Here is a 16,083-nt window from a genome sequence, read left to right as displayed (position 1 = left end):
TAAATATGGTTCCTATCGATTCACCGTGTATACAAACCTTAAAAACGACTTCCTAAATGACTTCAAATCGTGAATAATGAATTATATCAAAATTCCCCCTCCCCACCCCTAAAAACTATGTTCCCCCATCGGGACTGTTAGGGACTCATCGGGTCTTGACTTCTATTGGTAAAACGAAGGTAAAACCAAAATTTCATCCCTGAACTAATTTTTTTGTTTTTTTGGTGAATTTTAATCTATTTTGCCTGTACTAACTGTATTAAGAGCAAAATAGAGAGTGTTTGGAAATATCTTTTAGTATCGAAGATAAGAATTTTAGTTTGGGTATGGTAGAATTAGGGGATAACATTCTCAATTACATTGATGTTTCTTAGTTTACTCCAGAAACAACACACTATAAAGAGGAAATGTTAACTCCCTGTGACAAATATTAACACTGAAAATCTTATTGACAGTAAAAAGCACAACTCCAAAAGACAAGGACTCAAAACCGACCCGCAGTTTTACCCTTGGAGCTTCACACACGTATCACAATATTCAGTTTTCAGTTCGACTTTCTAAAATATGTCTCGCATTATTTTTACAAATCATAATTTTTCCTTATCTATAAAATGGTGCGTTGTACGGGCTTTACAAACCAACAGTTGATTATTGTATAGAAATTTCTGTATACATCATCAATAATATTTCACAACAATACAATATTACAAAATATAGTTGCATCTCGTTGAATCTTCGTTAACTGGGAATAAATTCAAATTCTCTTACACGGCTTTGAATCTCAAGTAGTTCAGATGTTTCCGTTGTACGTAAACAATTTTCCAATTTGTATTTATATTGGTGTTTTTTACTTACTTAAGCTTAAAATACAAACTTTTGTATACATTTTCAAATAAAAATTATAATTGATATAAAGTGTATTCAAGGATATGAGAGTAATATGTACAACAGTATGAATTAATCCGAAGGGTTTTATAAACTACCTCTCGTATTCTACTTTATACAAAATGATACACGATCGCAACACTGCACAAGTCTATCGATTATCACCCGAGGAGTTGGATGCATTGAAACTCCTACTGATGTGGATAACATTGTATATCTTGATTGAGATAGTGGCGTACGCACTTAATGTATTCTTCAGTCACACACAAACTGTTTCTTGAATATTTCAAGGTGATTCTTAAAACCTACCTTTTCGTATTGCTCTTCACCCTTAAAGTATTGCTAGATAGTAACAAATGACCCGGTAAATAAACATCTTTTACTATTGGAACTATATATTGCTTTCATCTAAAATATTGTTCACATATCACCAGGAAATATTTCTTATTATACAGGTCCGATATAGTATGGCAGATACTGTCGATGTCAATCAAGAATAAATTTAGAAGTAAAAGATATTAGTTTGGTAAGACGTTTAATGCAATAGTAAAAGTATTCTCAGTTGTAAAGCACTTCCTTAAACCGGGACAGATAACTTCATCCGGAAACTTTTTAAAGTATATAATATTTGAAAAGATATAAATCAACAAAACAGCTGTCCACAAGTGACGAGTGGAACTGACAAGCTATATAACCAGAGATAGAATTTTACCATAGATTATTTTATAATATAAATGTTCTTTAGTATAGTGGAGCTTAGGTAGTTAAGGTAAATCCCGAGATTGCTTAATGTTAGGCGTGTGACATCTGATATAGGACACTGCCTTTCAGAAAATAGTAAGATATGAAAGTGACAAAACGTTACTAAGGGGAAGATTGTAGTTCCACAAGATAACAGTAAGATAGATAGGGTAAAGTTGACAGAGATGTTGGAGATAGAATCGGAAGAGATGACAGTAGAACTCCGTTGTACAGCGAGCGGGTCACGGCGAGTCGTTGGAGTCCGACCCCAGAGTCTGGATGGGGAAGAGTGGATACCATCCCAGAGTCACTTGAGTCAGCTTGATGCGGTTGAAAGCGATTTCTGCTCCTCCCAGACCGACGTTGTGCTCAAATCCTTTTTGTTTCTCCCACAGCATAACCACTGGAAAGAACTCTTTGTTAATGTTAAAATTCAAATAATTTTATGAAAGAATATTTTTCTATGTTTGTAGTAAAAATTGAGAGATTTGGACGGTAATTTTTCTAGTTAACACTTTACGTCTTTAATATTCCAATTAATTGGTACTAGATTACCGTAGTAGGGACACAAATGTTTCAAAACGACAGTGATCCTATGACAGGTTAGTGAAAAAAGCTGAAAATTGGAAAAGGCTATGAAATAGAATATAATTGATTCCAATAATATCTATAAGAACAGTTAAAAAGTGCGATATAGATATACGAACATAATTAGAACATTGGTTTTTAAGCTCGACAGCATATAAAAATAAAATTTTGCTCTTGAAAAAAATTTAAAATCCAAGTATCAAATTTTTTTATTAAAATGACGATACTACAAAACCATGAAAGACATTCCTCTAACTAATTGATTGAATACTAGGAGATAGGGGAATTTCCTGGAGGTCCTTCGATAACCAAACCACCATGCCCTTGTGGCTTACCCAGGGAACGGCCCAGTACGTCGCATGCAGAGTATCTGAGGGTTTGGCGGAACTGAGGCTCGCACGAGTGTCTTACAACCCTTGTCTTACGTTTCTGCAACCATCGTTCCCCGTCCCGTAGATACGTCTTCACATATGTATCTGAAACACAGACACAGCCATAGTGAATGTCCAGACTAATCATTTTGTTGGTCTGTGTATCATGGTGTAATCGACATGGTTCTAAAAAGCTACTGAAGTGTCAAAATATAGCCTAGACAATTGTAATTTATTAATTGTTTAGACAAATAAAAAGTAAATTATTAACTCTTTTTCATTAAGACTTTTTATTAACTGTATGACTCTGGTAACATAGCTCAACAGTTATATAAGAAAAAAGTGACTTTGTGACTTCGTCTCACGCAGGAACAACCGTGCTTGTCTGGTAAATACTTTTTGACGAGTGACGTACGATTTATATCAATGGACTAACTATATACACAAACAGTGGACTAACTTACATTGATAAATAACTGACAAAATCCGCTATGTAATATGTTCTAACCAGTGAGTAGTATGGGAAAGTCATTTACTAGTAAGGTTAAATTGTTTTATAAAAAATATAATCAGTGGCCAATTTGTTCAAATATGCTATTCCCTTTTAACAAATATAAGACACGTTTTGTGGAATATGTTACGGTACCAGGAAAGATCTCTCAACTTTTTAAAAGGGCCTGTTCTCTAGGTCGTTATTAATAAAAAAAACATAAGACACATTTCCCCAAATATCTCAGGACGGCTTTGACTAGTTAACACTGTTCTAAAACTATTAAACGTTTATTAACTTATCAGGAAACAATCTAAAACATATGTTACGTGGTTTTTAATAAATTGTTTGATAACTATAATATTTTACTTTTCATGGGCATTTTCAAGCTTTTAGCAGAAAGTGACCAACCCCTACCTGGTGGTGGATCCTCCTTGATTCCTCGAGCACACACAACCTCCACTTCCAATTGTCCCTTGGTCATCAAAAGACTCAGTTTTAACTCAGCTTGATTTCCTAAGAAAAATATAAAGTAAATGGTATTTTGTCCAGATAAAGTACGCCTTCAAAACGTTTTCGAGGTTGTTGGACAAACAGTTTCTTTATCATTTAAAGTTTGCAATGTTATGTTCAAGATTGGAAGACAGTTCAGTGTGGGACAAAGGGTGCAAGCAAGGAACTACGCATCCAAAGAAAAGTGGACATTAGGAGTGATCATCAGTCGAGTGGGCAACGTCATGTACAAAATAAAAATGTACAATGGATTGCTTTGGACCAGACACTGACCAGATACTCCCTAAGAAATAAGAGGGGAGTGTTTATATACAGGGTGAATTTTAAATGAGTTCCCCCCCCTACTTTTTTCTGCATTTCTTAAGATATCATCTCCGGACCACGTCAGATCATTGTTGAGTAGTAAGTACTTTATTTTGACTGGGTATACATTTTTGGCCGCCATCTTGGATCCGCCATATTGGATACAAAGTTTTTTTTTTCAAATGTAAAGGTAGGGTTGTGACCCATTATTTCAAACCAGAGTTTTACGCTGATTACAATGCCGCAATTATTTTTTTAAAAATCTTGATCCGTTCTAAAGTTATGAGGACTTTTTATAACTTTATTTTTAGCGCATTTTAACATTGTGCATTTACAAACTAAGGCCATAATCTCAAAATAGTGCTAGATAAAGATAAGTATACACCACCATTCATTGCCGACATATTTTCACTTGGTTATGACGGATGTAGTTTTTTCAGCCGCCATCTTGGATCCGCCATTTTGAAATGTGATCAATTAATTTAAATATGAAGTTGGTGTTGTGACCCATCATTTTGAACAACTTTTTTATACTGGACTCAATGCTGCAATCCGTTTTTGGTTATCAAGCTGTCTTGATGAAATATTAAAATAGTCTTATTTAAAATTTCAATATTTCAAAAACCAAAGATGCAAATGAAAAACGGATTGCGGCATTGAGTTCAGCATAAAAAGGTAGCTCAAAATGATGGTTCACAACACCACCTTCATATTTAAATTAATTGATCACATTTCAAAATGGCGGATCCAAGATAGCGGCTGAAAAAACTACATCCGTCATAACCAAGTGAAAATATGTCGGCAATGAATAGTGGTGTATACTTATCTTTATCTAGCACTATTATGAGATTATGGTCTTAGTTTGTAAATGCACAATGTTAAAATGCGTTAAAAATAAAGTTATAAAAAGTCCTCATAACTTTAGAACGGATCAAGATTTTTAAAAAATTAATTGCGGCATTGTAATCAGCGTAAATCTCTGGTTTGAAATAATGGGTCACAACCCTACCTTTTACATTTGAAAAAAAAACTTTGTATCCAATATGGCGGATCCAAGATGGCGGCCAAAAATGTATACCCAGTCAAAATGAAGTACTTACTACTCAACAATGATCTGACGTGGTCCGGAGATGATAACTTAAGAAATGTAGAAAAAAGTAGGGGGGGGGGAACTCATTTAAAATTCATCCTGTATATTTAATAAACAAACTGTAAATTGTTGTATTGTTATTCTACATTTCAATGTATAGCATCACTATTATGTACAACATTGACATGGTGTGACTGGGGCTTTACCTGCAGACTTCTTGTGACCTCTTGGCTGTATCTGTCCCGGCCCCAAGGGTTTAGCTTCAGACTTTGTACTGGAACAAAACATATAAATGTTAATGTCAGATTTATAAGTGGTGATGCAATTGTAAGGTAGAAGCAAAAATACGGTTGAATAGTTAAGTTTTACGGTGTTATAATCATGCAATCGTAAATTTTCTGCAGAACCATGAGGATAAATTCAAATTATCCTTTTCTCTTAAAATACCTTAGTGGAATAGTGGGTTGGTAGTTGGGATATTACATTGTAAGGTGTCAACCAAACAGACGGTTTAATAACCATTGTTTTGTGTGCACATAAGCATTTATGATTGTGTAATGTAAAAAAACTGTACAATAAAGCACATTCCATTCATTCATTCATATTGTAGACGAGAGGTGTTATTAAAGTATGCTGAGAATTTTGTTAAGCTACCTGTTGTGCCGACCTAAATAAAACTGTTAACTGGACTAGGGTACTTGATCTGGAAATCAGTTTGATATAACTAGTGAGGTGGTATAGGGTGAACAGGGGTCTTGATGAGAAAGCTTTTTTAGTCTTGGGTCCGGGTGAAATAATCTTCTAATTAGAGTTTAAAGTCATTTTGATATTGGTGTACTACTGAACGTATTAAAAATTTTCCTCTATTTAACATTTTGGTTTCGTCGTTCTTTTTCATGTATCTTTTGGGATAAGAATAAAGTTGGTAATGAGAGTTTTGATTTGCCCCAGCCTACACGTTTTCCAAAGATTTCAAGATTTCACAAACTCAAGTTACACTCGAGATTTACTCAGGTTACACAGATATGCTTAGGTTTACTGATTATTTCTAGAGTATCATGCAGGGCTTTGCTGTTCACCTCCATCTGTCCTCCTCATCAGAAGGGCTGCTGCAGCTCACTAAGGGCTCAGTCCTCTCCATCCCCACCATCATTGAACCTTTCCTCCCTCTCCCGTCCTTGCCCGCCGAAGCTCCTACAGGAACAATATCACGTGTATTTCAACTGGATTGTAAATACATAATTGTTATGGCTAACCAATCAATTTATACATTTGACACGTGTTGCACATTTTAATGGCACTTATTGGTAGACATTTATGTTTTGAGTATCTTGCAGCTTAACTAACTTCTACTTAAAAGGTACATTTCTGTGTTCATTGTAAGTTTTTACGACTGTGATAATTCTTTATTTCACTAGACAATTACTTGAAATAGCTTTTAGAAGTACCTTTATTGATTTTTACTTTCTCCCCCTATACCATAGTATATGGAGAAAGTATTGTTTTCGTCAAAATTTTCGAGTTTGAGTTTTGAGTGGATATATTCGTTTTGGGCCCCCCTGGGCCCAAAAAAGTGGTTTTCGGAGTGATGTCTGTGTGTGTGTGTGTCTGTGTGTCTGGATGTGTACAGAGCTAGGGACTACACCTGTGGTCCGATTTCGATGAAATTTGGTATGTAGGTTCTAATCCATGGTATCTCCAGGCGTTTTTTTTTCATTTTTTTTGAAATTTTGATTTTTAATGGGGATTTTCCCAAAAAACCCATAAAAAACCGGAAAAATCGGATTTTCTCAAAAATGGACCGAACGATTTTGATCAAAATTTAGAATGTTGTAGCCCTTTAAATTCTGAACAAAGTGGTACAAATTCCATTTCTGTAAAAATTATGGTACAAAAGTTATGGTAAATTATGTTATTTTCCCATAAAAACCCCATAAAATAACGAAAAATAGGATTTTAGAAAAAAATCCGGTTTTATTTTAACATAGTATGTTATGGTCCTTAAAGTTTTGATAGTTTTTTCATTTTTAAAATATTTTTTTTTTTAATGGGAATTTTCCCATAAAGCCCCATAAAATAACGGAAAAATAGGATTTCCCAAAAAACGGCCCAAACGATTTTGATAAAAATTTTGTATGTTATAGTCCTTTATATTCTGAAAAAAATGGTACAAATCCCATTTCTGTAAAAAATATGGTTCAAAAGTTATTGTAAATTATGTTATTTTCCCATAAAAACCCCATAAAATAACGAAAAAATCGGATTTTCACAAAAATGGCCCGAACAATTTTGATAAAAATTTAGTATGTAGTTCTTTAAATTCTGAACAAAATTGTACTAATCCCATTTCCGTATATTTACTCTCACCGCTTACACATGATAAAGGTTGTTGACAAAGTTATGGGAGAAAGTATGTGTCAGAATGCTGATACCGTTTATTGTTGTAATTGTTGGTTTGAGTAATAGAGATTTTGAATAATAAAACTTTTTGAATGAAGTTTACTATGAAATTTCATGTATTTGTAACGCAAGGTCGCAGGTCTAAGAACTATTCTACACACTTTTTAGGGTTGAAGCCCATATATCGACTCTAAAAAACACTGCTACAACTAACTATAAAACCGTCTACAAGGGTTTCTATCAGGAGCTTTATGTATTCATCATTCCCATAGACATAACTTTCTAATGATCTAACAGTTTATTATTTCAAACAAAGAAAATATACAAATATTGCACACTGAAAAAGCACACACATGTCAAACATGCTGGCCAATCTCCTAAAGCCACAAAAGTCCACTTACGTCATAAATAATTTTAAGTAGGCTGAACAATATTTTTAAGTACACCTTTTTAGCGAATTTCTATTTGACGTTTCGTCAAAAACTCATTTACCTTCCTCGTAGCAGCAAACCTAACCACTCGTTAAATATAATGTTATTTAAATTGGGAATAAATATGTCTTATTTATGGAAATATTTTAGTAAAAATTAGCTTAGTCTACAGGTTTGCTGCGGCGGGGATATATTTATCGTTTTGTTTGCAAACTCCTGGGTAAGCAGATTGAGAATATAAACATTTGTTGTGTTGTTGGTAAAAATCTGTTTAGATAAAATTAACAACAATATAAAACCAAATCAAAGGACTATTCACTGTATAACAATAAAACAACAAAAATCTAAATAAATGTGTTATTTAGTATCTTAAAAATAGTTAAGGGTTCAGGATAGCGCAGTGTTGATAATATTGTTTAAAATTTACAACATTAAATAGGCCTTTATTACTGTACTAAGAGATATGCCTAGCTGTGCATTATGGTTTATCATCTTTAACCCAATAATTTATAATCGTACGAGATTGTACACCAAAACAATTTACATAATAAACTAACAATAAATTGGTTTCAATTTTAAAGCTTGCTAGATTTAGTTTTATTTATGGAAATTTTAAGACAAAGATGTTTATAACGATGACGATTTTATAATTATGACGAATAATGTGTAGACATATTTTTTATTACATAGTGTTTTTGCTTACGAATATACATGTAAAACAATTTTTTTTCTTTTCCAACTAAAGCATTTTCCATAATTATCAGTTTTATCATATTTTGGTCTTGATGCAAGTTTTGAGTTATGTTTTAAAATTAAATTTATATATTACTTCAATTTATATGAATCTTTATATAAATCTGATACAATTATGTGTTCAGGTCCTTGCTAAATATTTATGAATGATTACGGAAATAATGCTAGTTATAGTTAAAATTATTTTTTTCAGTGGACTTAATGTTATACACACACCAACACAGGAGTAACCAGTAAGTAATACTTTTAAATACATTAAACATACAAATGGTATGATCACAACAATAGACGAATTATTCCACAGTCACATTTATTTTATAGTGAGATATAAAACTAAACAAATTATGCAATTCAATAAGTTACACCATACGAATTAAAATGTGTGGTGTAATTAAAACTTCTTACAATCTAAAAATATAAAGTTTTGACTACTTAACAAAAATATTCATTGTACTAGTATTGTGTGTATAGGGATTAGAAAGACGAGTCAACTACCATGATGACATCAACGATTGCAATATAAGATCGCTTCTCAACTGTGGAATACATCGTCTCACTCAGCGTATGTACAGATAGCCTAGATGTGTAGAGATGTGTTATTTGTCCAGTGTCACTTACCATCTTACTACTTTTTGTCTGCAGCTAAAGAGAGAAAGATAGATAGACAGATTAGGGTGGGGGAAGAGTAGAGAGAGAAATTGTGTTGGTAAGTGGGGACGAGCAGATAGATAGGGACCATTTCAATCAAACAGAAATTAACACATTCAAAGAAGGATTCAGTCTAAGAAACCAGAAAATTGTGTACACATAGGGGAAAAAATAATTTGCAACATTCATTTGGGTTGGAAATGAGAATGTTATGTAATTGAGTTTCTTGTTATAATAAAGTTTTATAAACACATTGTATTCATTTTATTTAATTCACTTTGCTCCATTAGTAGTCTAATAGGAACCAAAATTTTAAAATTTATAAGTTGACAACAAATGTATTTTTTTTTTCATAATAACCTAACACAAGACTCGTTGGCATTACGTGTGTAAACACATTACCATACTATGCCTTACAGATTTTTTTGTGTATCCAATTTATTTTGCTAATGTGTCCAAAAGTATTTAGCATATACCAACCTTTGCCTTAAAAAATTTTTAGTTAGAAAATTTGTATGCAGAGCCATATTTATTATACTTCAGGTTACATACCTAGCAGTGGACACATTGTACACATACTTTGAGGTACATCGCACTACCCATAAACAGCTAACAATTAAGTTTTCTTCCTTGTTATTAATTATTATTATAACTGTGCCATCATAGGTGAATTACTTACGTCGCTGGCCGCGCTTGTCCACACTGATGCTCATACTGCGACCGAGCAACTCTCCTTTTACAGCCTTCAAACTTCGTAAAATCTCGTCCGGGTCTCTCCTAGGCGTCACCGAGCTGCGCCTCCTCTCTCTGTTGTACACTGGCAGTGGTTGTTCTGCTTCTGTGTGATTAATAAAAGTAAGATTTTTCAGTTAACATCAGTACACAAACAAATCTCTGACCAATGATCATAGTTTTACAACTGGGCTTAGTCATATTAGGGAATCTGTGTCATGATAAAACATACATCGCAAACATGATGTTACTTTCCCGTGTTTTAAGCCTGCGGCAATCAAGTCTGTTGAAACTTCTTGGTAATCCTACTGTTGATGGATATAATATAACCTGGCCAATACTTAACAAGTAAGTTTAATCCATTATTAACTTGTGAGTTGCTACGATTAGATTATTTATTGTGCCTGCATCAACGATCTGAAACTACGATGGTGATACATGGTTTAATTGGTTTAATTTAAGTGTATTACCTTGTTTTTCGCCTTCTTTCTGGAAAGAGCTTCGCCTGCTGCCTGGCAAGGAGCGGGAGAAGTCCTTATTAAGCTGGTATTGCTCCACCTCTAGCTGTTCAGATTGACTAGAGCCCCTCCTGCTGCCCCCTAAGTACGCGTGGTCAGGATGCAAGAAGCTTCCTACACCATCACCGTCGTCACTTTCTCGCTCTTCTATAAAAGTAATAGAAAGGGTTGCCACCTTTGTCGTAGACATTGATAAAGATAATGCAATTGGCTTATTTTGTATTCTACAGGAATTAAAATGCATTCAGGAAATTTTGAGAGTAAATAATAGAACGTAGTCTTATGCACTAGCAAAAAAGCGTCAAATTACAGATATCTTTATGAAACCCATAGTGCACCTTTTTACGTGATTGAAAATATGATGAAAATTTAAATTTTAAATATAATGTAAATAAGCCACTGTAAGACGTGGTTAATTGCTTATTTTAATAACCTAAAAATATTTAATAGAGTTTATGCCTGAGTATTAGGCTTTAAATTATTTTGACACCATATACACAGCCACCTAGTCCAACCGAAAATATACAACCACCTACTCCTATCCTAATCTAACATAATTTACACCAAATATTCATAAGGCAAATTTTAATAATAGTATCCCTTTACTCTCGTAATTTTCGTCCTAAATAATTTCTGTTGAACCATGGTGTATTCTCGTAGCTACCTGAGACAGAGCGGTTGCCACGGGCCAGTAGCCTCTCATTTATGGCAGACACTAGCGAGCTACGAGGCGATGGTTTACCGGAGCGGATCTGCCGAGGGTCCTCCAGGCGATACCACACCGGACAGTCTTCCATCAGACTCTTGGTCAAGTCTACGGCGCTCTCTCCTGTACAGAATATTGGATATCATCTTTCTCCTTTGTTCGAATGCATTTCTCACGACTCCACATGCGTTTTTGTATAGTGGTAAATGCTGCAAGTGGTGAAATTCCTTACTCTAACATTTCACAGAAACATATTAAGTTTCTGATGCTCTTGGTGAAGACTGCGAAAAGCTCACTGAACGGAAAATTGTACTTCACCTTCGTTCTTTATTTGAACCATCTTAACGAGCATTTGCACTTACGATGATAAAATTATTAGATTGGTATGTTATATTTTCAAGACTAATGAAAATTATTAAATTTTGTAACTACTCGTAAAACTTCATAATGTATTAAAAAATCAACCAAAGATTTTGGAGCGATTTTCATTCCGTTACGAGCACTCCACAGGTGGACATAAACCATGCAATTATTGTTTGAGGCACTAAGGTGGACTACCATGATCAATTAAAAACAATTGATCAACAAACAATGAATTTGATCCCGATTTGATGAATGGTGATGAATATGAACAATAATTCTTCAAGTAACATTGACATTTAACTTCGCAAAAAATGAGCAGACAACAATAACACCAAACAAGTATTACAATTGCATTTTCACTATTTCATTGTGTTCTAGTGTACCAATGTACACAAGTTCAACAGTTTTAGCAGTCTCTTACCCAAAAACACCTGTTCCTTGTCTGGCCTAGCGTCCCACAGCGACACCTCGATGGTTTTGTCCATCAGCTGTTCTCCAGACACGTTCTTTATCTCCACAGTCGTGTTCCATAGAGGGTTTTGCGATGGTTCTGCCACATCTGTCTTTACAGCTGGCTGCTCTCCTCTAATGTGACAGTTTGATTATTCTACTATTTTATACACGCAAACTTGCAGAACATAAATACTTGGAAGACCTCAATCGAGTTCAAAAACGCTTCTATCAAATACGAACATAGTTTGCACGAATTCAATTTTGAATACGAAAAATAGGTCTAAAAGTTAAGTTTAGTATTAGTGTAGATCTGAATTTACTTTTCCCCTTTTTAACGTCCTGGCTTCACATCATAGGAAGACATGCTTTAACTCTGAACCGTTTAACACGTTGCTTTAGGATTGTCCTAGAGGTGTGCGTCATTATCACATGGGTAAAAACCATTAGTGATGGAATTCGGACCCAGGACTTCAGGGACCGAAGCCGTAAACCGAAGCCCATAAACCCAGATCTACCACTTGACCAGATCGCTCTCTAAAGTATTCTCAGTAAATAATTTGTATCAACTGGAAAATTACTCATTAGAGTTTAAGAACATATATGAGATAAAATGAGGGCCATAGCACATTAAAATATCATTCGAAAAAATTTATTTTGAATTTGGTGGTTTCAATTTGAGTCAACACTTGGGTTAATTTTATTGATCTTGTAGATAGCATGCACTCTTTTATTGAGATGATGTATGGAACTCAGGTTCATAATGCCAATGTTAAAAGACATAACTATAATTACATGGCGTTATCCTGTCAATGGAAATATCGAATACCAATAATTATTTGTTCAGGTGTTCTCAAAAGGTTTATGCCTCTAAGATAGGTTTCTAAATTAGTACATTTTGTTAGAGAATTGTACATCTGGGAAGTTTAAGACCTCCTTTCACACTGTGTTTTTAACTTTGTAAACAATATCTATCAAGCAAGCGTAGAACAGTTGCTTACGTGAACGGAAGAAGACGCAGCTGCACATAAGCTTCTGGCAGAGTTCCATAACCAGCATCTTCCCTGGCTGCAAGGTCGTCTGCAGCGAAGACACTCACAACGATCTCGTTCTTCTCGTCGTTATAGAAGACCTGCAGCTGTATCCGTCCACTAACTGCTACTGGAGGCTTCGGCTCTGCCTTCTCACTCTTCTCCCTAGCCAGTTGTTCCTGCCAAACCACCATCCACTACTCTCCTACCCTTGTCAAATTACCATCCACTACTCTCTTACCTTTGGCAACCCCCATCCACTTCTCTCCTAACCTTGGCAACCCCCATCCACTACTCTCCTACCCTTGGCAAACCACCATCCACTACTCTCCTACCCTTGGCAAACCCCCATCCACTACTCTTCTACCCTTGGCAAATCGTCATCACGATACCCTCAAAGTAAGTTGGAGTCCGAATACATTTAGCAAATGCTAAATTCCGAATGTGGGGCTTTCAACGGGTTTCGTCCAATTACAATAATCATGGGTATTTATACAGAACTTTCGATTAAGGTGGGTTTAATTTTATTGTGACAGAACATACTTAAAGTGACAATCCTATTTATCTTTACATAATTTTCACTACTCTGGAACTTATTAGCATATTTGACAAATTTTTAAATTATATGTATTAAGTGTGGTCTAAAACCCATAATGTCAACCAAATTACTACTATTCGAATCCATAGAACTTGTACAGACTATATTATAAAGCGTAATAGTTTAATAATGTGACCAATGCTCACTCTTGGACCCTACATCAACACGATAGGAAACCTCCAAAGAGTTGTACACGAGTCACAGCTAAACAACTGATCATATGATTCCAAAATTTTGTGATGGAATTTCTCTTCTCACTAATATTGACCTGTAATTCAATTTATAAAATTAGATTGTAACGTTTCAAAAGTATAAAACTGTTCAAACAATCTGAAGATTTAAATTTTATAAGGGTTAAAAATTAACTACTGAGGTTAAATTAAATTCAGGCCCGTTCTGGATTTCATTTCGTCCTTTAAGTTTTCCTACAATCCTAGGGCACTAAATGTTCCTTTTTTGTTTTGAAATAAAAATATATTTTAAACCCCAGCAGAGGTAACAGTATCAAAGTTACGATGCCAATACTCTAGTGTAATGTGTAGACTTACTTTAAATTTCATTTTAATCATTCCATGTACACTGTATGAGGTTGATTCCTTCCGCACTTCACAAACATGTGAACGAGCCAACCTATATTTGAATTTGTTAATCAATATTATAAAGGCATATACTTTAAGGGTGGATTTTGCAAAGCAAATGTTTACAATTGCTTTAAATAATACGAAAAACTCGCTTCGCTATGTTGCTTGTAACACCTACATTTACTACTTAAATATATAAACGTGTAATATTCATATGAGTAACCGGTATTACAGTTTACATTGTTTCATTGACATCAGGAAAATCCGTGATAAAAATTGATCAAATGTGATAGACTAAGTGACATTCAGTGCATGTTTAGCAATAAGAAACTACTGTTGGGTAAAGATAGGAGTGGCACATTGCAACATAGCATAAGCTGTGCAAGACAACATCAAAAGCAGCATGCATCAAACAAGCATTTTTACCAATCAAACGTAGAAAAGGCTCTCAAGAACGCTCGCCCTAACAATAATAAAATATTTAAGAGCATGATTTTGTATATCTCCATACATATGACTGTCATCACAATAGTCCAATAATACAAGCGACGAAAAGTTCGAAACTATTTACAACAGTTCCATTGAAGAGCCGTCTTCAGACCTTCGCATACTTCACTTGAATATGACAGATTACATCATGCCAGAAGACTCTATACACTGAATCTCTATACATTATACTCGTGCACCAGTACGACTAACGTACTAAATCAGGTTTGTATAGTCTTACTGATATATAATACATAGATTTTTATCGACAATAGAAGTTGACAAATAATACCATTAGACAACAAATGTTATGTGAACTGTTACTTAATGGATAAAAATACAAAAACATTATATTTACAAACAAATTAGAAATAAGTATTTTTTAGTTCAAAGTAATTGTACTATCTAGGATTAAATTTTATACTATTTATCATAACACCTATTGTAACAATTGTAGATTTTTTGGGTGGGAGTTTGATTTTAAGTGTTTTCTGGTGAGAGAATAAATAGTACCTTTAGCATAAAAATATCATTTAAGCAAATGGGATAAATTAAAATTGCGTTGAACAATTAAGTTTATTGATTTTGAGCCCATTCACGTATTGTGTTAAACTTGGTTTATAGATATACTGCAACATTATCTTATTCAGTGTAGTAATAAAGGGGTGCAAAATTAATAACAACGAAAATGACCTATTTTTGACAATGTACCTTCGTGAGATAGATACTTTAATGTGACTTTATTGACTTTATTATTGAAATTTGAATTGACTTTATTATTGTCTTTATAGAGAGGATTTATTGTGGATAATCGCAAGAATTGTGGAATTATTTAGTTGGGTTTTGATTGTTTGGTTCTGTAATATTTTTTGTGACACCTGTTGCATTGTGAGTTCTATGATGTTGCTTAAAAATACCTTTCTCTTAACAGGATAAACAGATAATTTACTGTACACTTAAACGTTCTACGATAATAAACGTCACAATCAAAACAACATAAAGATTTTACAATAGCTTTGTTAAGTATTTAAACAGATTTTAAACTGTTATTAATACTAATTCATACTAAAACTATTTCAATTTAAAAACAGGAAAAGAAAAACAGCTATATGTACAAATGTTGTAAATATTCATATACAACGATGGTGCGAAAATCAATCTTGTTGGTTTGGTGGAGTTTTATGAAGTTATTGTCGCCAGAATCACACTAAATTGTAGATTGGAATGTTCAACAAGAATGTGCTGCTACCTATCTGTGTGGAGTGAAACTAGATGCTTTATTCAACTAACCAGCACTCAAGTTGTGTTATATATCAATACAATCGGCGGAGGGAATATTTTTGTCCAAAAACAAAATCCATATTTTCATGTAATTAGAAGCGGATTTGATTTGGTATTGCATGCA

General features: G+C 34.0%; 1 protein-coding gene across 2 annotated transcripts in view; it reads right to left on the bottom strand.

Moving 5' to 3' along the window:
• Nucleotides 1-230: 230 nt before the first annotated feature.
• LOC129002017 (regulating synaptic membrane exocytosis protein 1-like) overlaps nucleotides 231-16,083 on the bottom strand; it is a 286,069-nt gene continuing 270,216 nt past the window's right edge. The window contains exons 17-26 of one of the 2 annotated variants that reach the window (XM_054429503.1): nucleotides 12,984-13,192; nucleotides 11,954-12,117; nucleotides 11,128-11,292; nucleotides 10,416-10,610; nucleotides 9,893-10,051; nucleotides 6,061-6,175; nucleotides 5,188-5,255; nucleotides 3,493-3,591; nucleotides 2,550-2,690; nucleotides 231-2,029 (exon numbers count right to left, since the gene is read on the bottom strand). In XM_054429503.1, coding sequence (XP_054285478.1) covers nucleotides 1,869-2,029; nucleotides 2,550-2,690; nucleotides 3,493-3,591; nucleotides 5,188-5,255; nucleotides 6,061-6,175; nucleotides 9,893-10,051; nucleotides 10,416-10,610; nucleotides 11,128-11,292; nucleotides 11,954-12,117; nucleotides 12,984-13,192 — 1,476 coding nt within the window. In that variant the 3' untranslated portion in view covers nucleotides 231-1,868. Of the gene's footprint in view, nucleotides 2,030-2,549; nucleotides 2,691-3,492; nucleotides 3,592-5,187; nucleotides 5,256-6,060; nucleotides 6,176-9,183; nucleotides 9,208-9,892; nucleotides 10,052-10,415; nucleotides 10,611-11,127; nucleotides 11,293-11,953; nucleotides 12,118-12,983; nucleotides 13,193-16,083 lie in introns of those variants that run through there. The other variant, XM_054429504.1, reaches the window with a different exon arrangement.

This window comes from Macrosteles quadrilineatus, unplaced genomic scaffold, assembly GCF_028750875.1.
Source record: "Macrosteles quadrilineatus isolate MER2022 unplaced genomic scaffold, UCM_ALF_1.0 Scaffold_9__3_contigs__length_116548681, whole genome shotgun sequence".
NCBI classification, from domain to species: Eukaryota; Metazoa; Arthropoda; class Insecta; order Hemiptera; family Cicadellidae; genus Macrosteles; species Macrosteles quadrilineatus.
Note: the sequence above shows the minus strand (reverse complement) of the source record. Positions and strands in the feature narration are given on the sequence as shown.